Here is a 22619-nt window from a genome sequence, read left to right on the forward strand (position 1 = left end):
CTCATCTTCTGGAACTCTTAAGTGTTTAGCTATGCAGCCCCTTATATTGGGATAAATACAATACGACATAAATGATCTTATATATATAAAAAAAGATATATATATATATATATATATATATATATATATATATATATATATATATATATTTATTTTTTTCCACTGAAAAAACATATGTTTCAGGGATGGTATAGTTAGAAATTAGCATTTAAAAAGCTTTAGAAATTCAATTAAAAAAACACGTTTCAGGGATGTTATAGTTAGTTGGACAATTCACTCGTACAGAACCAGAGAAATACACATACCCAAGGGGCATCTCGAAACAGTCAGGCTTTTGACCCGTGTAGTTAAATACACTATGTCGGATATACATCTAAATTGTCCAACTAAAAAAATCGAAAATGCTACATGTTGGAAGAGTGCAGACAGAGGCGTCTATAGTCACACATTCTGGAGCTGCCAATTGTGATACATTACTGCTCTCAAGTAGAAATAAAAATTGAGGAAGAAATGAGAAACTGCTGGAAAACATACTGTCGTGTCGTTATCCTCAAAGCACGACAGGAGTCACCCGATTTATTCAGGTACCTTTATTTATCTTCAGGTTACAGCATGCTATCACACGTCCTGTCCCCTGCCCAGTTCCTGGCTCTCTGCCGTCCCCCACTCCTTGACCGGAAATGGTGTCCAGTTCCTTGCCCCCCTCCCACCAGTCGAGTCCTGGGTCCTAGTGCCCTGTGCCCAGGCCACAACATATCCCCCTTTGTTGCTGAAAAGACAGAAAGATGCTCAATGCCACATGGTTGTCGAGAAAGAGAAAAGAGAGAGAAAGAGAGGGAGAGAGAGAGAGAGACATGTGCCCTCATTGCATTTCTTCAATCAGTCTCTTTGGTCTTTTGCACTCTCTTCTTTTCCGTGTTTCTCCTTTGTCCATCTGCGCGTCCTCATCCTGTCCCATGCCTGTGTCTCCTGTTGCGTCCTCTCCTCCGTCTTCATCCATGATCTTCAGTTCCTTGAAGTACAAGCTTTTTCGCGTGATGTGGTAGTGTCCTGCTGATGCTGTTATCATGGGCCCTTTTACCTCGGTCAGTGTTAGTGGCTTCTTTGAGGATAGGCTGTCCGATTTCCTTAGCTGCCTTTGTCTCACCACCACGGTATCCCCTTGATAATGGTGCGCCGGAGTGGCGTGTCTCCTTGCATCGGCATATGCCTTCATTTTCCCTTGGCCTCTTGGTCTTTGATGGCGATACGGCTCTGCTCTGGCATTGCTGCTGCTTCCAGCTGCGGTAGCCTCATCCTGCTTGATCTGCCCAGCACCAGCTCGGCAGGATACCGTCCTGTGGAGCTGTGAGGAGTGTTTCGATAGTCTCTTAGGACGTGGCACAGAGCCTGTCCTATCGATATCTGCAACAGTTTTGCTCTTTGGACAGCCTTCTTTATGTTCCCCATGAATCTTTCTACCATGCCATTTGCTTGTGGCCACAGAGGCATTATTTTCCTGTGATGAATCCCTAGATAGTCCATAAATCTTCTAAATTCTTCCCCTGAGAACGGTGGACCATTGTCTGTCTTTAGTGTTTGCGGGGAGACCCACGCCGCAAAGACGTCGTCCAGAGTTGGTAGCGCTTGCTGATGTTGACGATACTTGTCGCACGATGGAAACCTGGAGAATTCATCTATTATCACAAGCAGGTAGTTTCCCATTTCCAGGGGCCAGTAGAAATCTGCTGCCAGTTCAGTTCACACTGCCTGCGGGAGCTCTGACAATTGTAACAGTTCCGGTTTTTGTAGGCTGTCCCGTCGTTTGGCAGATGTGGCCGTTTGTGACGGTGGCCTCCACCATGTTGTCCAACCCCGGGAACCACACTTTCTCCCGTAGCAGTTTCTAGATTGCTATTATGCCTCTATGTGATTTGTGCGCCAAATTCACAGTCTGTCTCTGCAGTGTTCTTGGCATCATTATTCTTGTTCCTCTCATTATTATTCATTTTTGGTCTCTGATAGTTCTTCATGGATCTTTTTGAATGCAAACATTTCTTCCTTGACCACACCATTTTCCATGATGCTGTTGTTGTTGACATGCCTCCATCTCTGTTGTCTTGTTGTCATTTTGACCGCCTGCATTGTGGCGTCCCTCTCTGTTTCTACCTCCAACTCGGCCATCGTTATTGATGTTGGAGTGTTTTGTTTTAGTACAAAGTTCAAGTATACCCCGCTATTGATGTTGCCTCAGGTGACTGTGGCAAAGGGTGCAGCGACATGTAGTCAGCCGGGTTGTGCTCTTTCCCTGGTTTGTGCACGATCTTGAAGTTGTAGTCCATCAGCCGTATGCCCCATCTCTCTATTCGAGGCGGCATTTTCGCGTTAGGATTTCCATAGATCGTTACTAGAGCCTGATGATCCGTTATAATGGTGAATGGCTTCCCATATATGAACATGTGATAGTGCTCACATGCCCACACTACTGCGAGGCTTTATTTCTCCGGCTGTGAGTATGCCCTCTCAATGTCGGACAGGCTCATGCTTGCGTATGCTACTATGTTTCTTGGGGACTCTTTACCCGGCCTATGCTGTGCCAGGATCGCTCCCAACCCCACTGGGCTGGCGTCCACGTCAATTCTGTGCACAGCAGAGGATCGAAGTACGCAAGATGGTCCACCGCTATCACTGCATGTCTGATGGCCTCAAACGCTATGTTGCAGTCTTCTGTCCACATGAATGTCTGGCCTTGTTTCGTCAGTTCTCTCAGCGGTGAGCTTACCATGGCAAAGTCTTTCATGTACTTCGCGCAGTAACTGGCAAGCCTGAGGAACGACCTCACTTCTGCAACTTTGCTCAGAGGTTTCACTTTTTCTAGCGTTTCCACTTTGCTGCGATCTGGTCGCATTCCCTTTTTCAAAAAGATGTGTCCGAAAAACACCAGTTCGTCTCTCCCTATTTCGCACTTGTCTTCATTCAGTGTTAGACCTGCTTGTTACAGCTGGGAGCATACATCCCACAATGCTTTGCCATGTTCATCATCTGTTCGACCAAATACCAGAATGTCATCACTGTAGTTGAGGCTGTTTTTTACCGGCCTTATCACTTGCCGTATTGTCTCTTGAAATATTTCTGCTGCAGATGAGATGCCAAAACTTAGCCGTTTGTAGCGAAATAGACCCATGTGCGTGGAGAACGTTGTAATATATCTTGACTGAGGGTCAAGCTCTAGCTGATGGTATCCTTTGCACAGGTCCAGCTTCGAGAATCGGCATGTGCCAGTCAGGCAGCTGATCATGTTGTTGAGATGTGGTCCAGGGTGTCTTTCTCGTTCTATTGCTGTGTTTGGTATTCTCATGTCGACACAGATGCAAATTTTTGATGTGTTCTTCTTTGGCACTGCCACTATTGGCGATACCCATGGCGTTGGTCCCTCTGCTGGCTCTATGAGGTCCTGACTTAGCAATGCTTGTATTTCCACCTCTACTTGCGGTTGCAAGTGTATCGGCACTTGTCTGTGATGTCGGGCCACTGGTTTTACTGCTTCATTGATGTGCAGTGTTATTTGCCGTCCTTTTAGCTTCCCTAATCCATGTAAGATTCCTGGATAATCTCGCAGTATGTTCTTCTTCTCTGACATGTGGTATGTCATTGCGAGGAGGCCCATTATCTGCGCCGTTACGTTGCTTAGTAGGCATGGTGCTGGAATGTCACCCTTTAGTACGTTTATGTCCTCCTTGCTTATTCGGTCTCTGTATATCAGCGTCTCCGTGAATTTTCCCAAGTTGATCACTGGTTTTCTTGATCCCCACTTGAATACATCAACTCTGGATGGCACAAACGCCGGTTTCCTTTCCATTTTCTCATATTCTGATCCATACATGATGTTGCATGTGGCGGCACTGTCTAACACGAAGCGTGTCTTGTGTTGTCCCACGTCTATGGACACAGTCGCTGTCTTTTTTACTTGCTGTTTCTCCATGAGGTGTATGCTTTCTCGCTCTTTGTCTTCTTCTGTGGAAACACCATTGGACATCAAGTATAGTCATTCTGCGTTCTCTTGCACCGCTTCACCCTCAGATTCAGCTGACGAGGTGCGGTTTGCAGTTTCCATGTACCTGGAATGTCTGTTCGTCATCATTCGCGGTCGTCCCGGTCTTCCTCTCTCACTTCTGAATTGTGTGCCCAGACACGCGCTTGCAAAATGATTGCTCTTGTTGCATTTCCTGCATGTCTGACCCATTGCCGGGCACGTGCCAGTGTGTGGGAACTCAAGTCCGCATCTGTAGCATGTTTTTTCTTGTTGTTTTCTTGGCCGGTTGCTCATTGTACTCCTTCTTCCAGGTGTTTGTGCGGCTGCCTCCGACCATACGGTTTGCTTGTTCCATTTGCCTCTCCTTACCCAGCTCCATCTGCTTCGCATGTGCCGTTGCCCTCGCCACTGCCCTGGCCATTGTTAAAATTTTCTCCAGCGAGGTCGGTTCTTTCAGAATCCGTGTGAGAAATTCCATTAACCGACATCCTTCAATGATGCGCAGGCAAATTGCTTGTTCGTTGTCGAACTTGTCAAATTCGCAGTGTGTGACCATATTGCGCAGTCTTGTCGCAAAGTCATCAAAGGACTCGTCTGTGTGCAGAAATGCAATTGCGAAAGTGTATCTCTCAAAGTCAACATTTCTTTGTGCATCGAACTTGTCTAAGAGGCACTTTATTAGCCCTTCATATGTTGCCGTTTGGTCATCCGGGAATGTCACTAGTAGGTCATCCACTTCGTCACCTACAGGTTTAAAAACAAATCCAACTGCTTGGTGTCTGTTACATCCGTGGCGCGCATGTACCTTTCAAACTTGCGAACCCATCGCTCCCATTTTATTCCTACTTGTGGTTCGGATAAATTGAAAGGAAATGGTCTGCGGTACTGGGAGCTCGTTTTTTCACTAGCTTGTTCGGTCATTGTGGGCCTGTGACACCTCTTTCTTCTATTCTCCTTGTCTTACTTGTCACTTTTTTTTTCTTTTTCTCTTTTTCCCACTTCACTTTGTTTCCTGTGTTTCTTTCCTTTATTCTGCTTTTTTTTCCTTTACATTCTCCTTTCTACTTTGTTTTCTCCCTTTAAATTGTGTTATTTTCTTTATTTTTGTCTCTTTGTTTGTTGTCTGCTCACTTTTCTTCTTCTTTGGCCTTTATTTGCTCCTTTTTCCACCTTTTTCCATGTATTTCTATTTTTTTCCTGACCTTAAAATGGCCGCCGGGCCCTTCTCGCTCTCTATTGGCTGAAATTGTCTGGTTCCAAAATGGCTGCCCAAATCCTGCAAGATCGCGGGACCTTTTCACTTCCCGCCTGATTCACAAATGGCCGCCAGGGCTTCCGCACTGCTGATTGGCCGCTTTGCCTGGTTCCAAAATGGCCACCCAAGTCTTGCGTGAGATTTCTTTCAAGTCCCTCGCGAGCGCTTGCTTCTTAGGACGTACGGGGCTTCTTACCAGCTTTCTGTTGCGGCTGGATAATTTCTTCTTTTGTTCTTGCGCTGGTCCTGTTGCGGCTGGAGTGGGCTCCTGCGCTGTGACTCTGTTATGTCACTCGGACCAGGGTGGGCTCCTGGCTCCGGAGCTCCCCACTTTTCGGGGCACTGGACACACGAGCAGTTCGTCACCTCGTCGCCAGTTGTCGTGTCGTTATCCTTAAAGCACAACAGGAGTCATCCGATTTATTCAGGTACCTTTATTTATCTTCTGGTTACAGCATGCTATCACACGTCCTGTCCCCTGCTCAGTTCCTGGCTCTCTGCCGTCCCCCACTCCTTGACTGGAAGTGGAGTCCGGTTCCTTGCCCCCCTCCCACCAGTTGGGTCCAGGGTCCTAGTGCCCTGTGCCCAGGCCACAACACATACAACACAGCAAGGAATATTAGACAAACATAATATGATTTGATAAAAAGTTGTTCATCAAGAAAGGATAGATAATGATGAAAAAAATATCTTGCATAAAGGTGGGGTAGTCCTAAGCAGCTTAGAATTCGGGAGTGAAATCGCACCATGGACCGGTGCATGACTGCAGACAGGGTGGTGCATATAGAAAGAAGCACCCCAAAGAATTTTGACAAGATGCCATTTCCCACAAATGATCTGTGAATCATGCCACCAACGATTAGTCCTAGACCCTGTCATGCTGAGTGATCCTTTTGTTGGCATTTAAAATACTATCCAAATCTGTACACATGATTCTCACCCAAATGTATATCATAACTAACAAAGTATTGAACAAAAGGCAGAGCCATGGCATACATGAGCATAGGGATGTAAATCTTTGTCCCTGCTTCTATTTGAGTGCTTTTATTGACTAAATCTCAAGTTGATAATTCAGAATTAGAAATGTGAGCATAACCATTTCTCATTTATTTTGCCAAAGGACAAACCAGAGTCAGAAGAGAAAGAAGAAATGATGGCAGAGATCCAAAAACAAAAAGAGGTTTTCACAGCACTATTTGATGAAAAACGTCATGAACATCTTCTTGGAAAAGGTACATTCGGCAGACAAAGTAAAAAAAGTTAGATTTTTAAAATATTAGGACGCAGACATTCATAAAGAAAGACACAAACCAGACAATGTATTAACCACAAACGTCATCACATTTTGGGACCCTACAAGTAAAATCCTGTGTATGCTTTGTATAATGTTCACAGTTAAATGAGGAAGCATGTACAGATATTATTTTCAGAAGAAGCAACCATTGTATTTCTGTTGTAAGCCTGAAAACATTTGTAAGATCAGCACTCCAACGTTTCACCTACTTTCTTCTCGCTTTATATTCATTTACACAAATATTTAATTCCCATCACCTAGCCAAATTGAAAATTCAACAAGTTATCAAAAACATCTGATTAGTATAAAAATCCTTAGCGAGATGCACCTTCTTAAGGAAAGTAATACATCATTTTCATTCAAATACATTAAAGGTAACTACCCATAGGTATAGCTGTAAAATAGCAACCTAGTGAAGTGCAGTCCATTGCTTAATTTGTAAAACATAAAGTGCCAGGGCCCTTCTCGGAAGGCCGCTGCTGCCTATAGCACACATACTCTGCCAGCAGACAGTATCAAGATAACACCTAACCATTGCACTCCTACAAGTGTGACAATTCAGACTTTTTCATGCAAAACTCAGCAATAATAATGGCATGAGAGGCTACTATTATTCATTTTCAATGTATATTGAGTTAATAAACACAGTTGTGCTCATCTCATAATTAAGCCGGTGCTGACAATTTAGCACCGGTGCCGAGCACCACAAACCACTGGCACAAACTAAGCACTGGTGCAATCCATATAATGTTGAAAATAATCATGTACTGGAGACTAAGCAAACATCTGTAGCAATCCACTTTTATATTAACATTCTTTATGCATCAAACATTTCAAACTTAAGAACACAAAGCAGAACATTTCACCATAAAAACATGAATCATTCGAATTGCAAAAATATGCAAATCGCAAGAGCAGCTATCTTCTAAGTATTAAAATATGCAGATACATTTAGGCAACAGCATCTCGACAATCTGGAGAGGAGACCTAAAGAATGAGAGAGAGGTGAGCCTAAAAACAGATGCAATCCTGGTTCTACATAAAGTCCCACAGATTAATTTTATTCTCAGTTTAAGAATGGCTTTGGCTTTCTACTGTCTCAGAACCAGTTCAAGTCCCTATCATGCCCATGGTGGAACCAGCCATTACCCTCCAAATTTTAATGAATGGTATTCTCGATGCTGTTTAATAAATGAAATGCTAGCTTATGATGTCTGACGTGTTTCACTATTCCTAGATAGAACTTCACAATAGTGACCTCCAGGATCTGCAACCCCCCTCACCCCCTTTCCCTCAGCGCCTTGAGACCCATTCCGGCTGAGCAGCTTGCACTCTATAAACCATTGATTGATTGATAGTGATTTCAATGTATCAAAAGCCACCTGGCCATATTCCACATGTATGTCTTCACAGCTGAGAAAAATGACTAATAAATAATCATGCTCATTATTTTGCCTTCAAACAATTTACATTTGTTTGATTCTAAAATTAAAAAGGTTATATTTGCTGGAGCATCAGAAAATACTGGGATTTGATGGAGCAATGAGTGGGTTTCTCCATAGTGGAAGCCTCTACAATATAAATCTTGAAACATAGACACTTTCTCATAAGTAACAAGTGAAGTATCATAGATAACATGATCTAACTTACTGATTCTATTAAGGGCCTGTGCTTGGCTATAATTCTACTAGTTGTATGAGACTGGATAAACAACATCAGGATTAAGTAGACTACTTAGTTTGTTATTAAATATGGATCCACAAATGTAAGGCAGATGTAGGCATGTTGAACTCCAGAATAAAAAAAAAACATACAGTTATTCACCTACCTGATGCTGGCCAAAATCCTTCTCACTGTGCTGCAATATTGTTCTGTGGGTCATTGAGCAATGTGATATGGAATATTCTTCTACTTGCAAAACCCATATAGCACTCAAAATATTGAATGCAATGCAAGTCAACAGTATCCTGATTATGCTGTTCCTTAGGGTGTATGTGTGAGTATATTTTATAGTGCCTTTGTGGCTAGGTTACTTGTAGGATCCAGTAGACTTGGATCAAATTCTGACCGGGTCATTTTACAACACAGAGGGATAGTGGGAAAATCACCGAATCTCTCCAGCAAAAATGAGAGGCAGCAAGAAATACGATAAGTTCAGTATCAATTCTACCTAGTTAACTGGATATATACTGCTGTTACTTATTACTGAATACACAATATGTGGGATTTAGCATATTTTCACTGAGCAAGCATTAGATTAGCTGCAGAGGACATTATTCAAACAGCAACTGAGGTTCGCAATTGCCTAATAGACTCAGTAAATCTTTACTCCATCAGCATGTGACATACCTTAGGTTCATATACAAGGCTCATCAGTGGTCTCAAAAGAACTGTATGAATTAAACTATGATAGCTGGATGCAAGCTATTTCAAAATTATTTGGAATAGGTTAGCCTTGCTTACATTATTACTGATTTCCATGAAGATGGAAAACCTTTCTGATTCCCCAAAAATCATAATGCTACCAATTTAATGGGACACACTGTAAAAATGTATTGTGTTGCAGGAGAAAGACGGCTGTCCTACAATGCCCTGAAGGGAGCCCTGATGATCTATTTTTATAGGTAAGCCTACATTTGCACTTTTTGCACAGATTACCTCCACATTCACACTGGAAGTAAATCTGTCATTTGCAATGAAAAGATGAAACTGGGCATTAATTTGTGTATCAAAGGCAAGGGCATCTTCTAAATATTAGGAATGCATTACTGTAAGGTGTTAAAGTAGACTTCAAAGGAAATGGTACTTAGTAACTACAGGATATGGACATTGCTCTATTAACATCCATCTTGGAAGCCCACCACCAAAGGTAAAGTGACTGGGCCTCCAAGTGTGTCTTCAGATAAGTAAAGAGTGTGCCAAGGTCAAAGTTGTAACTGGGCTACACGAAATAAGCTATTAAAAGGACATCAGAAAAGAATAAAAAATAACGGCCCTCTTTTACAACAGCTGTTAGACCTGGCATCCTTGGCGTGGTTTGCTCTGACGTTTTTGTCTTCTGACCTCCTGTTTTGCTGACTTCATTTTTGTTGGATTCAGTATTCTTGGCACTTTTCCCACTGCTAAAAGGTATAATGTGCATGTGTTCTTTCCCTAAAACATCATAACATTGGTGTAATGAATAATGTATGCACTCCAGTTGACATTTCATGTAGAAATGTATTCTCCCATCGCATGAACGAGGTTCCCCCGCCTGCTTATTCCATCAACTGCCGTCCGCATTGATTGTTGCTCGGCTAACATTAAATGCACAGGCCATACATTCCATGTGTGACGCTATACATCAATGCCAAGAGCTGGTCACGAAGGAAGCACACCAAACTTTAATACACATAAATCATAACATATCTCATTTCTTTACAGAACCAAAAAATTAGGATAGAACAAATGCTGGGTGAAAAAACAAGTGACACACTATTGCATGGGCAGTAATCAACTCTTATCAGCTGGCCTCTCTTCCACCATACCTGCCCTGCACCTACCCCCTGTTCTTAAAACTGCGATTTTTGGCACTCAGAATGAGGGAATGGCACTTCCTGAAACATTTACCACTTTGGCTCTGCCCATCAGAGGAGTTTCTGTGCAGGGGCTGCAGGGAATTGGTGGAGTCTATGGAGCACATTGTATGCCTCTGCCAAGCATTGCTGGCTTTGCAAATACTAAAACTGAGCCCAGAGAGGAATAGATTGGAAATCCAGTCCTGCAGGCAGGCTATCATTGCAGCATTGAACTCGAAGAACACCACTTTAAACATAAGCTTCACAATCTTTATCCACCTTGCATATCAAAAGCTTAACCAGCAAATTCCAGGCCCTGTACTAAAACCAAGGAATGGGCAGAGGTGGCTAAAATAACGGTATATCTACAAAGCAGCATCCTAGCAACATTTGTGTATTCTGCCCCTGCCATAACAGGGAATGCAAACTCAATCACCTTATTGACTGTTGTCACTCTGAACTGTACATTAATTTTGGGACACTTTCTAACAACTTGTTACTTTATCCGTAGTTTTAGAAGTACCCTCTATTTTCCTTTTTTATTATTATGAAGTGTTTTTAAGGACACTATGCTGTCACATGATTTTACATAAGTGATGGTTACCTTTTATTAGAAGAAACTTTATATCAACAATTGTATTGCTTTATTTCTATTGAGAATGATTGGTGGACCCTGGAGAAAAAATAATGTTAATGTTTTTCTACGTTTCAACTTTTCATATGTGGATTGTAATGATTTAATTAATCAAACAATAAAATATATATATATATATATATATATATATATATATATATATATGTGACACTATTGAAGTAGGAGTACAAATAGGGTTAGCCCAAACAAGGTAGAGCCATCAATTATGCAGAAATAGGGGAGAGGAGTTGGCCTAATGGCTAGAGCGGTCGACCTTGAATCAGGGGAACCGGGTTTGAGTCTCTGCAATGACGCTGAACATCCTGTGATTCTGGGCAAACCACTTAATCTGAATGTGTCCTCATGTAACGCAACTGGTGCTATGTAAAGTGCTCTGATACCCGATCCTTCGGGTCAGGTTTGCGCTATATAAAGCTCTGTAAAATAAATAAAAATAAATACCATATCTGATCCACACAACCTGACATACAATATAACTACTATTTCATTATGTAGTCTGCAAACTTGACTGGCATATGGTGCAATTGATTATGTCTATCTGGAGATCTTACCTTGTGTTCATTTTTGCCAGACCCTTATTCGCTACCCTTTGACCACTTGCATTCCTCATTCTACCCGAATCTCTATCCGTTTCTCCTTTCCTACCACTAGTTACCACAACTTCCATTAACATAAATGCATCATCTTGTACCTCTGCATCTTCATCTTCCACAAACCATTTCATTGATTCTTTTTTTACAATATAATGCTACTCTTCTTTTGTTCCACTTTTGTCCATTTTTCAACACCACATGGGGTTGGAAAATGTATTAACCCCATCTTCATTACTTCCAAATTGATTTTAAAATAAATCCCCTTCTTCTATTCTTTCTACTATTTTTGTTTACTTTTCTTTTTTCCTTATGCATTTTTCTTTCTATTAGCCATTGAAGAGACCACTTTGTTTTTGCCTCTCTCCCTCTCATCCTTTTGAAAGGAGTCTCACCTGTCACTCCATTTACAGCAGGAATATATGTCCAAACTACATCTTCCACATTCTTTTTAACATCTTGTTTACCTTGTCCTGCCATCTGTGTGGTACCCTTTAGTACCTGATTCATGAGCTCAATCATCCTTTTTCCTTGAGGATGGTAAAGAGAAGTGCATACATGTCTTATACCATTCCGCTTCAAGAAACCTTGCATAGTGTGAGACATCAATTGTGTACCATTTTTGGTTGTCAGCACTCCCAAACAACCTTCTTGCATAAAAACAAGTCTCAAATTCCTAATTACCTTTTCATTTGTGATGTTCTTTAAAAATTCTGGTTGGTTGGTTGTTTGCTTTATTTCGATATGCATATATCATAAAAGCATTACACAAAAATATATAAAACAGCACATCGTAAGAAAGAGACTGTACAATTAAAATCAACAAATAAAAATGGCAATTAATCAGAATAAATTAGTTTAAAAAGGGAATTAAATCGATATAGACAGTCTTTTTAAGCAAATCAACCAGGCCCATTTTAAAAATTTGGATACAGCGCAAACAATGAGAGGAGCTGTATCAGTTAATAAAATCCGTAGAGCCACCAAATACTGACGAGTACCCATCTCTCTACAAAGTGGTTTGAGCCAATGGGATCTGGGGCGCACATAATCCGGGCATTCAAAAAGGAAGTGTGCCACAGTTTCGGGTCTGTCAGTACATAGGGCACAGTTGCGTGATACCTGCTTAGGCAAATTCCATCTGGAGAGGAGGTCGGCTAGGGGTAGAGTCCCTAGTCTGAATTTAATATAAAGAGCCCGATCCATGGGGATGGTAATAATGTCCAGGAAGGGTTTGAAGGCAACAACATCTTTTATTTTCAGGTAAGCTGCGGTGGAATTGCAGTGACGCTGATTGCTGATGAGCTTTGAGGAAACCCATTCCCAATATATTTTTTTCAGGGTCTCCTTCGGGGGAGCTGAGTGGGTGGACCAACAAGAACCCAATCCCAGGTCCCCGAGCAGGTATTTAATGTCCCTGAGCCATTTGATCTTCTGCCAGCCATCAGAGTGCATTACCTCTGCCAGCCCGTCTGCATAAGATTTTAATTCCGGGACCCTCCACAGGCGAGCCCACAGCAGAAGAGGCCGGAGGCGGGCCAGGTCCTTAATTGATTTACATCCCGCGTCCATGAGCACCGGAACTGTCGGGGTACTCATCGGGATGGCCAGGAGGTCCTTAATAAATTTATTCTCTGCCTTAGACAAAGACTCCATATTACCCAGACCCCATAACTCAGCTCCGTAAAGTGATGCGGATACTGCTCAGGCTTTGTAAATATCTATTATCGGAGCTACACAGTGTTTTGATGAATTGTTGCACTCCTTTAACAAGGCTCCCCCCACCCTTTTATGGCCCACAGTCATTTTGTTGATGTGGGGAGACCAGTTCATAGCATCACTCAAACGGATTCCCAAATAATCAAATTCTGACACTCTTTCAAGGGGGATAGAGTTCAGAATGGGGGGGCGGCCGAGTTTGCGGCGGGGGGTGCATGATTAAATACTTCGTTTTGTCCACATTTATGACAAGTCCTCTGTTTGCACAAAAATCCTGAAAGCGGTTCAGGAGCTTCTGGAGACGTTGGGGGGTTTTCGAGATGAGAAGGGTGTCGTCGGCAAACAACAGAGTTGGAATCTTTACGCCACCCAATGTGGGGGCGTCTGCTGGTTCTTCAAGCAAGTGCTCTACCACCCCATTCACATAGAGAGAGAATAGGGTGGGAGCTAAAACGCAGCCCTGCCGGACACCCCTCGCAACCCGGATCTTATCGGTCTTTTCCCCATTCAAACCCCATCTAACCTGGGCATAGTTGGCATTATGCAATTTCATGAGGAGGTTTAAGATGTAAGGGGGCATCCCAAGACCGTGCAACACCCTCCAGAGTTCCTCCCTAGGAACCAGGTCAAAGGCAGTCTTCAGGTCTATAAAAGCCAAATAAAGACTGCCTTTGCCCAGCTCCACCACCTTCCAGTGGAGTAACAGAAGTCTAAAGACTTGTTCGATGGTTCCTGTGCCTGAGCGAAACCCAGCTTGCATCTCAGACAATATGTGGTTATCATCCACCCATGAAAGAATCCTCCCCAGAATAACTTTTCCCGCCACCTTCTGGGTCGAGTCTATAAGGCTTATTGGCCTATAGTTCCCTGGTAGATCCCGACTACCCTTTTTAAAAATTGGGACTACCTCCGCCCCTTTCCAGGACTCTGGGACAGATCCTCCCTCAATGATAGCATTTAGAAGTGCAGAGATCAACACCCCCATTCACCTGAATATGCTCGAAGAAGGTCCCCTGGTAACCCATCCGGGCCAGCTGCTTTTAGTGGTATGAGAGTTTTAATCAGGTTCGTGACCTCCCGTGCAGAGAAAAGATCTATATCTCTGTCCAAAGTATAGGGGGGAAGGATAAAGGGGTCATTAAGCGTGCCTTCTATGGCGGAATAGAGAGCCAAAAAATGGTTGAACCACGCCTGGGCAGTGATAGTACAAGTCCTCAAGGTGTCGTCAGGACGATTCCTACTGCCCACCATGTCCCAAAACCCTTTGGCATCTCTCCCTCGGCTGGCAGCCAAAAGAACCTGCCAAAAGTTATCCTCCCATTCTTTCTTAGCGTTTTTTTGGCAGTGAGAGTATAACCTTCTGGCCTCCCTAATCCTGATTTGTGATTTGGATTTAACCGCATCAACAAGCAGAATCTTCGCCTCCCTACACTTACGATTAAACCAGCCTTGTCTGGCCCGGGGACCTGGTTTCTTCCCATTGGCACTACCTGAGACAATAAAAAGATCACTAAGAGCTTGGGTTAAGTTACAAAACCTGGCAGGCACATCCACCAGCCCGCCCCCCAGAGAGTCAAGGTTTTCTAGGGCTACAGCTAAAAGCTGCGTTATAGAAGATATTTTCTCCACTGAGAGCGACAGCTTAGCCCACTTTAGCCGTCGACCGCAATTCAATACTGATGACATATCCGGGGCGGGAGAACAAATAGTTCTGCTCCCTATACCGTCTAACCACCTATGGGTCAGGGTAAGCGAGAGAAGGTTGTGGTCACTCTCTACAGAGGGTATGATCGCCATATCCCTTACCATGCTCCATAGGTGGACGTCAAGGAGAAAATAATCAATTCTTGACGTATGCGCGGGCCTATTGTATGTATGGGCTCCCTTTTTGTCAGAACTAGTCCTTCCATTAGGGGCCCTCAGGTCAAACTCCATTATTAGGGAATTAACCTGGAGCACCACTTCCGTACATTTTTTGATTGGGCTGAGCTCTAGAGCTGGTATCCCCCACCTAGTGTCATCGACCTCTTGATCCTGTGAGACTTCAGGGCCAAGAGGCTCGAAGGTACAATTAAAGTCATCTGCAACCAGAGTACGGTGTTTATGTGGGGAGGATCGAAGCAGGGCCTCCAGACGGGCTATGGTGGGGGATTCCCTACCCCCTTCATACCTCGGACATAAATATTAAAGATATTTACAATAACTTGACCCTTGGCATTTTTCAAGGTGATGTTGAGGAGGTCCGGGCATTGGGTATCATGCTCCTCCACCCTACAGTTAAGTGCGGAAGCTACCCAAACAAGGAGGCCTCCCGAGGGACGACCCCTACCAGTCTCTGAATGTACAGCCGGTATATGGTGGGATGAGTATCCTGCCTTGTGAGAGGGCTCCCTACTCCAGGTTTCCTGGAACAGGCATATGGAGTATTCCTCCACAAGAGCGTTCCAGTCGGGCAGGGCCAATTTCCTGTCCAGACCGGCCACATTCCAACTGAGAACCCTAACAAGTGGGTCCGCCACAGCCGAAATGCTACCGGGCTCAACAGGGCCCACCGTTTCTGTGTCTCCCAGGGGAGGACAGGCGATGGCAGGCTCATTTTGGACCATCGCCACCCCTGCTTCCCATATATCGCCAGGGGCGACCTGCTCCCCTGGAGTAGGCAGTAGGTTGTTTCGTACTACAGATCTGGAGCTTCTAGTATTAGATGTTCTATCCACTCTATTAATTCTACCCCTACTAGTTTTCGGGTGATCAAGGGTTTGTCACCATCCCCTCCCTAGGTCTTGCCAACCACCCGAAGGATTAAAAATCGGGCCAGTAGTATGGTTATAATACTGTGGCGGTGGAGCTGATGTAACAATCCCTGGCCACGAACAACTTGAGGGGCAATTTTGCTCATTAAACAGACAAGTCGAAACACTGATGGGACATGGGTAAAAAAAAGTGAGGTCAACAATGCCAATTCCTCCATTACTTGTGCACCAACCCTGTCTTGTTAGCCATCCTACCACCCTTGGGTCTTGAAAGTTAACCACAATACAGTCCCCCCCCAGGCTTTTGGTGGTAGGGCCTATCCAATCTATTCGCCTTACCTCCAATATGAGACAATCAACTTCCCCTGGTAGCGGCCGATTCACCCTTAACCAGTGCATAGCTTTATTTTTAAGCGTCTGGAAGGTTTCTCTCTGTCCCGGTAGGAGTGGTGGGACATTTATTAGGACTACTACAAAGGGGAAGGAGTCTGGGGTGAGGTTCATGGGGGGTTTCTTATGAGGTGGCTTTATTGGGGGTGGTACGGACGGTCTGGGGACAATAGGAGCAGGGCGGAATATAGGTTTATTTAATAAAAGTTGATTACCAATAGGTAGGGCAGATGATAAAGCAGTACCCATTCTAGTACCCAAGACACCCCCTGCTACTACAGTGACCAAGGAATTTGGGCTAAGCGGCGGTTGTTGCGCCGCAATCTGAGCAGGGGCTACAATGATGGGGGTATTTGAGACAAGTCCCAGTGGTGCTAAATTGGGAGGCTTAAGAGGTCTCTTCACAGCCGCACTATCATTCTTTACTGGTAAAGGAGAGTTAGATTGTTGCCTTTGTCCCTTAACTTGTGGTGCAACTTGGGTGGTGTTCTGGCTCTTACTACTTTCATCCAGCCTAGCCTGAGCTTTTATCAATGCCTTTGTAGAAAAGAAATTATCTAATGTTACCTGCTCGAAATGGTCTAAACGGTCAGAGAGCTTACTAATACGTTCCTCTAATGGGAGCAATATTGACCGTAACAACCTTTCTAAGTCAGGGAACAGGCTGCTTAGGGGTGGCGGTTTATCGGCCGTTACCAACCCAGTGACTGGAAGAATGATAGAACTAAGATCTGGGCTATCTAGTGTTGCAACAACCCCCTCTTGCATAATTTCCCTATCACGACTTACTTCGGTGACAACCTTACTGGAACACGTACTTTTGTTAACTTTTCTAAGTTTGTATGGGGTCTTGGCTGGGAAACATTTTCTGAATACAATATTCCTTTTTCTTTTGGAACCTGATTTAGGGTGGATCAATGAAACCTGAGCACATACATCAGCTGTACAAGTTATAGAATCTGTATGACTCACACAAGAAGGAATCAATTCGCCCGCAGTATCCTGGTTCTCCTTATTAGTAATAGCATCATGAACTAATTCGGATACATCAGGCAAGTTTAGTGATGACAGAGGTGTTACTAATGCAGGATAGATTTGTGCAGAGCGCTTATCCACAGGATTTTTAAGAAGTTCGATAGATAATCTCCGCTCTGCACTCCTCTCAGCAAGCGATATTTCTTTGTCAATCAACTGAATCGGGCGGTTAAAAAATGTATCCAAGGGACCAATAACTGTTAGTCCGGCATCGCCCGGTGGTGTCATCAAGGCGGTGCTACTTGGGAGTTCCGGCAATCCTTAAGGTTATCAGCCCTTTTACAAGACTTACTGGTGAGCACTTGTATAGCACAGCAATGTACTAAGGAATTTAATATCCGTTTGGAATCAAAGTCAAGGGGGTGGCCCAGCCCGGCCTCGTCCGGCCCCGGACGGCCACAGACGGTCCCGCCCTTGTCCCGGGCTTCTCCCGGGCTTCTCCCAGGCTCGCTCCCGCGTGCTCCCGCGCCGCGGCCCAAATAGCTCCTTTTAAAATGAGGGGGGGAGTTTATGGGTGGGGGGGCGGGGCCAGCAGGGAGAGCAGCCCAGGTGTTGTGAATAGGGCGCGCAGGGACTCCTGGTTAGTTGAGTCCCTGCTTCCACGCTCGCAACCCTGCCGGCAGCTCCAGAGGCCCCAAGGTCAACACTCCTGTCCCAGAAGGCACACACTCGGTGTGCGGCGCTGCGGGACCCGCGAAGCGGGTCCGGCGAGGTCTCTCACTCCTCAGGGGCAAACACGGAGGCAAGAGGTCAGTGGGAGCAACAGCAGGCAAACAGGCAAAAAAGGGTCTAGTTCAAGTTCAAGTTCAGGTATTTGTATAGCGCACTACTCACCCAGAGGGTCTCAAGGCGCTTGGGAAGGGGGTTGTTATTTGTCGAATAGCCATGTTTTAAGTTCTTTTCTGAAGGCGATGTGGTTTTGGGTAAGGCGGAGGTGAGTGGGGAGTGAGTTCCAGGTCTTGGCAGCAAGGAATGAGAATGATCTGCCACCCATGGTGGATCTTCGGATGCGCTGGACAGCGGCTAGGGCTTGAATGGACGATCTTAGTTGGCGGGTGGGTTTGTAGAATGACAGTCGAGTGTTGAGGCATTCGGGTCCTAGATTGTAGAGGGCTTTGTGTGCGTGGGTGAGAAGGCGGAAAGTAATTCTTTTGTTGACGGGAAGCCAGTGAAGGTCTTTTAAGTGTCCTGAGATGTGATCTTGGCGAGGGACGTCTAATATGAGTCTCGCTGATGCGTTTTGGATGCGTAGGAGTTTTTTCTGTAATTTTGCTGTGATTCCGGCGTAGAGGGTATTTCCATAGTCCAGTCTACTCGTGACCAGTGCGTGGGTGACAGTCTTTCTAGTCTCGAAGGGGATCCAGCGGAAGATCTTTTTGAGAATGCGAAGTACGTTGAAGCAGGAGGATGAGACTGCGTTGACTTGTCTGGACATCGAGAGAGAGGAGTCTAGGATGAAGCCAAGGTTACGTGCATGGTCTGTGGGTGTGGGTGCTGTGCCCAGAGCGGAAGGCCACCAAGAGTCGTCCCAGGCAGTGGGTGAAGATCCTAGGATGAGCACCTCCGTTTTGTCTGAGTTGAGCTTTAGGCGGCTATGATTCATCCATTCGGCTACATCTTTCATGCCTTCGTGGAGATTCGTTTTGGCGGTGTTGGAGTCTTTGGTGAGGGAAAGGATAAGCTGGGTGTCGTCGGCGTAAGAGATGATGTTTAGGTTGTGTTGGCGCGCGATAGGAGCGAGTGGACTCATGTAAACGTTGAAGAGGGTGGGACTGAGAGAAGATCCTTGTGGTACGCCACAGATGACTTCGGTGGCTTCAGAGTTGAAAGGGGGAAGTCGGACTCTTTGGGTTCTCCCAGCGAGGAATGAGGTGATCCAGTTCAAGGCTTTTCCTTGTATTCCAATGTTGCTGAGGCGTTGTATAAGGGTACTGTGGCAGACTGTGTCGAAAGCGGCGGAGAGGTCGAGTAGAATGAGGGCCACTGGTTCACCGTTGTCCAGTAGAGTTCGGATGTCGGCAGTAGCTGCAATTAGGGCAGTTTTGGTGCTGTGTTTGGCTCTAAATCCGGATTGGGATGGGTCTAGGGAGTTGTTGGATTCAAGGAAGGCGGCGAGCTGGCTGTTGACGGCTTTCTCGGTGACTTTGGCCGGGAATGGGAGGAGGGAGATGGGCCGGTAATTTTTAAGTTCAGAGGGGTCTGCTGTGGGTTTCTTCAGGAGGGCGCTGAGTTCAGCGTGTTTCCAGCTTTCTGGAAAGGTGGCTGAGTTGAATGAGCAGTTGATGACATCACGGAGATGGGGTGCGATGATGGAGTCTGCTTTGTTGAAGATGTGGTGGGGGCAGGGATCAGTAGGCGATCCAGAGTGGATTGAGTTCATTAGGCGGATGGTTTCTTCAGTTGTGATTGGGTTCCAGGCGCTAAGGGTGTTAGTTGGTGGGGTTGTATCTGAGGGGGGTGGGGAGGGATGAACGCTGTGAGTGTTCTTAAAGCTGTTGTGGATGTCGGCAATTTTGTTGTAGAAGAAGGAGGATAACGCGTTGCAGAGGTCTTGGGAAGGAGTAATGTCGTTGGATGCTGCGGTGGGGTTGGTGAATTCTTTAACGATGTTGAAGAGTTCCTTGCTGTTGTGGGAGTTGTTGTCGAGGCGATCCTTGAATGCTGATTTCTTGGCGGATCGGATCAGTTGGTGGTGTGTTCGGGTGGCTGCCTTAAGTGTGGCCATGTTGTCTATGGTCGGGATTTTTCCCCATGTTTTTTCCCAGGTGCGGCATAGCTTCTTGGATTTTTTAAGGTCATCGTTGAACCAGGGAGCCTTATTGTTGGTTGATTTGATCTGGTGTTTTTTCAGGGGTGCTAATTCGTCAGCACTGTGGGTGATCCATTGCTTGAGATTGGTGGCTGCTTGGCTTGGGTCCAATGAGAGGGTGGGAGGGTTTTGATTGAGTGATGAGAGGAGTTGGTCGGAGGTGATTTTATTCCAGTTTCTCCGAGGAACGGGTTGTGGGCGGTTGTGGTTTAGGGTGGATTTGTAGCTGAAGTTAACACAGCTGTGGTCAGTCCAGTGGAGGGCTGTGGTGTAATTGAAGGAGATGTGCTTGCTGGAGGTGAAGATAGGGTCGAGCGTGTGTCCGGCTGCGTGGGTGGGGGCGTCAACGAGTTGTTTGAGTCCGAGATTGGCCAAGTTGTCCAGAAGGGAGGTGGTGTTGCTGTCGTGTTTGTTTTCAAGGTGGTAGTTGAAGTCGCCTAAAAGAATGTAGTTATCGGAGGCGAGGGCATGTGGGCTGACGAAGTCCGCGATGACATCGTTGAATTGGGTGCGTGTGCCTGGGGGCCTGTAGATGAGGGTGCCTCTAAGTGTGGTCCTAGGGTCTGTGTGGATTTGAAAGTGGAGATGTTCTGCGGATGTAAGAATATCATCGGTGCTGGTCGTGACTTTGATGGTGTTCTTATGGACGATGGCGATGCCTCCTCCTGTTTGGTTGATGCGATCTTTGCAGGTAATCTTGTATCCGTCCGGTATGGATATGGCGATGTCGGGTGCTGATGATGTGTTCATCCATGTTTCTGTAAGGAAGGCGATGTCAGGTGAAGCAGTGTCGAGTAGGTCCCAGAGTTCCGTAGCGTGTCTGTGGACCGATCGGGTGTTGATTAGGATGCACTTCAGGTGGTTAGCGTCGGGGCGGTGTGTGGCGGAGGAGTGTTTGGTGATGGTCCTGGAGCAATTGAACTTGCAGGAGAGGCAGGTGAATGGACCACCTGGGGTGGCTAAGCAGCATTGTGGTGTGCGTCCGGAGTTGAGGGCGAGGAGGGACGCGGCATCATATGTGATTGTAGTGGACTGGGTACGGCGGGGGCCAGGGGGTCTGGCGCTGGGCGCGGTCCAGGCGCGGACGGGCGTAGACGGGCTTACCTTTGGCGCACCTTCGGCGCGACTGGGGCGCGTTCGCTGCGCGTGAATGCTGCGCGTAAGGTCATCTGTCATATGTGGATAGTGGGAGGGGGAGGGGCGAGGGAGGAGCAGCAGGGAGGCGGGAGGCGGGGTGGAGAGTCGGGGAGGGAAGGCAGGACAACAACAACAATGTTCGCAAAATGGCAGTAAGCCAACAGCGATTCGGGTTGTGAATACCAGGCACAGTTCAATTAATGCAGGCAGCAGCAATAGAGGAGCGTTGCAGCGCGTTAAGGGACACTAGCGCTATGCAAATTATATTAAAGCGCACGAGGGTGAAATACAAATAAATGTAGATAAATATATAAATAATGCTTCTTAGCTGCGGTGGTCTACAGGGAGCGAAATCCGTCTGGCGTGTAGTTAGGGAGCAGCGTGGAGAGGAGCGACCGCTTCTGAGTGTTCAGGACGGTCACAGAGAGCCCTCGGGAGAGTGGAGCCTGACGATCTGTGGGAGGGAGGAGCAGCAGGGAGGCGGGAGGCGGGGTGGAGAGTCGGGGAGGGAAGGCAGGACAACAACAACAATGTTCGCAAAATGGCAGTAAGCCAACAGCGATTCGGGTTGTGAATACCAGGCAGTTCAATTAATGCAGGCAGCAGCAATAGAGGAGCGTTGCAGCGCGTTAAGGGACACTAGCGCTATGCAAATTATATTAAAGCGCACGAGGGTGAAATACAAATAAATGTAGATAAATATATAAATAATATTTACCACAATTACAATACAATTACCCACCTTGAATAAATATCCTCTAATACCATTGCACACTTATAAGTTTCAGACAAAAAAAAACATGGGACTGGATGTCGTCAGGAGTGCTCAAGAAACTGCCAGGAATCAGATGATCAGGTGTTAATATACCCCTCGTGTGTGTAGATGTTAACAGCTACTGATTGATTTTGATATGTACTATGCCTTGGGATATCGGTGACAAATGTTTATCCTGTGCAATATAGATGAATATGATGATTATCTGAAGCTTGTTTTTTATTCTTAATAAAAAGAATAGAATCTAAACAAAGCTTATCCCAAGCCTTACCTCTGTCATCTCCCCTCAAAGAACCCATACCTTGTGCTCCAATCTTTAATCTTTTCTCACTTTCTCTACATAACAAACAATTGTCTACCCAAACTTTTACATCCATTCCAGGCCATCAATACTTGTCTTTGAGACATTTCTTAGTAAGCGTCTGTTCTAAACGACCTTCATGTGCCAACAGAAACTGCTTCTTCCTTACGGCTTCCTGATTCAACATCTCTCACCTCTTAGGACTAAACTGGCCATTGCTCCAATGCTAACCTCTCTTGTTACTTGATGTAACTTCTTAAAACAGGTCTTACATCACCCTCTCGACTCCAACCAACGCTAATGATGCCCACCAACTCTGTAAAGACGTCATCTTCAT

The 22619-nt window shown here is 45.4% G+C and overlaps 1 protein-coding gene across 2 annotated transcripts in view; it reads left to right on the top strand.

The window, feature by feature from the left end:
- TDO2 (tryptophan 2,3-dioxygenase) overlaps window positions 1-22619 on the top strand; it is a 186914-nt gene that overhangs the window by 90464 nt on the left and 73831 nt on the right. For both annotated transcript variants that reach the window (XM_078676978.1, XM_078676977.1), the window contains exons 8-9: window positions 6388-6499; window positions 9128-9185. In XM_078676978.1, coding sequence (XP_078533104.1) covers window positions 6388-6499; window positions 9128-9185 — 170 coding nt within the window. The remainder of the gene's footprint in view (window positions 1-6387; window positions 6500-9127; window positions 9186-22619) is intronic.

This window comes from Lissotriton helveticus, chromosome 2_1, assembly GCF_964261635.1.
Source record: "Lissotriton helveticus chromosome 2_1, aLisHel1.1, whole genome shotgun sequence".
In the NCBI taxonomy this organism is placed as follows: Eukaryota; Metazoa; Chordata; class Amphibia; order Caudata; family Salamandridae; genus Lissotriton; species Lissotriton helveticus.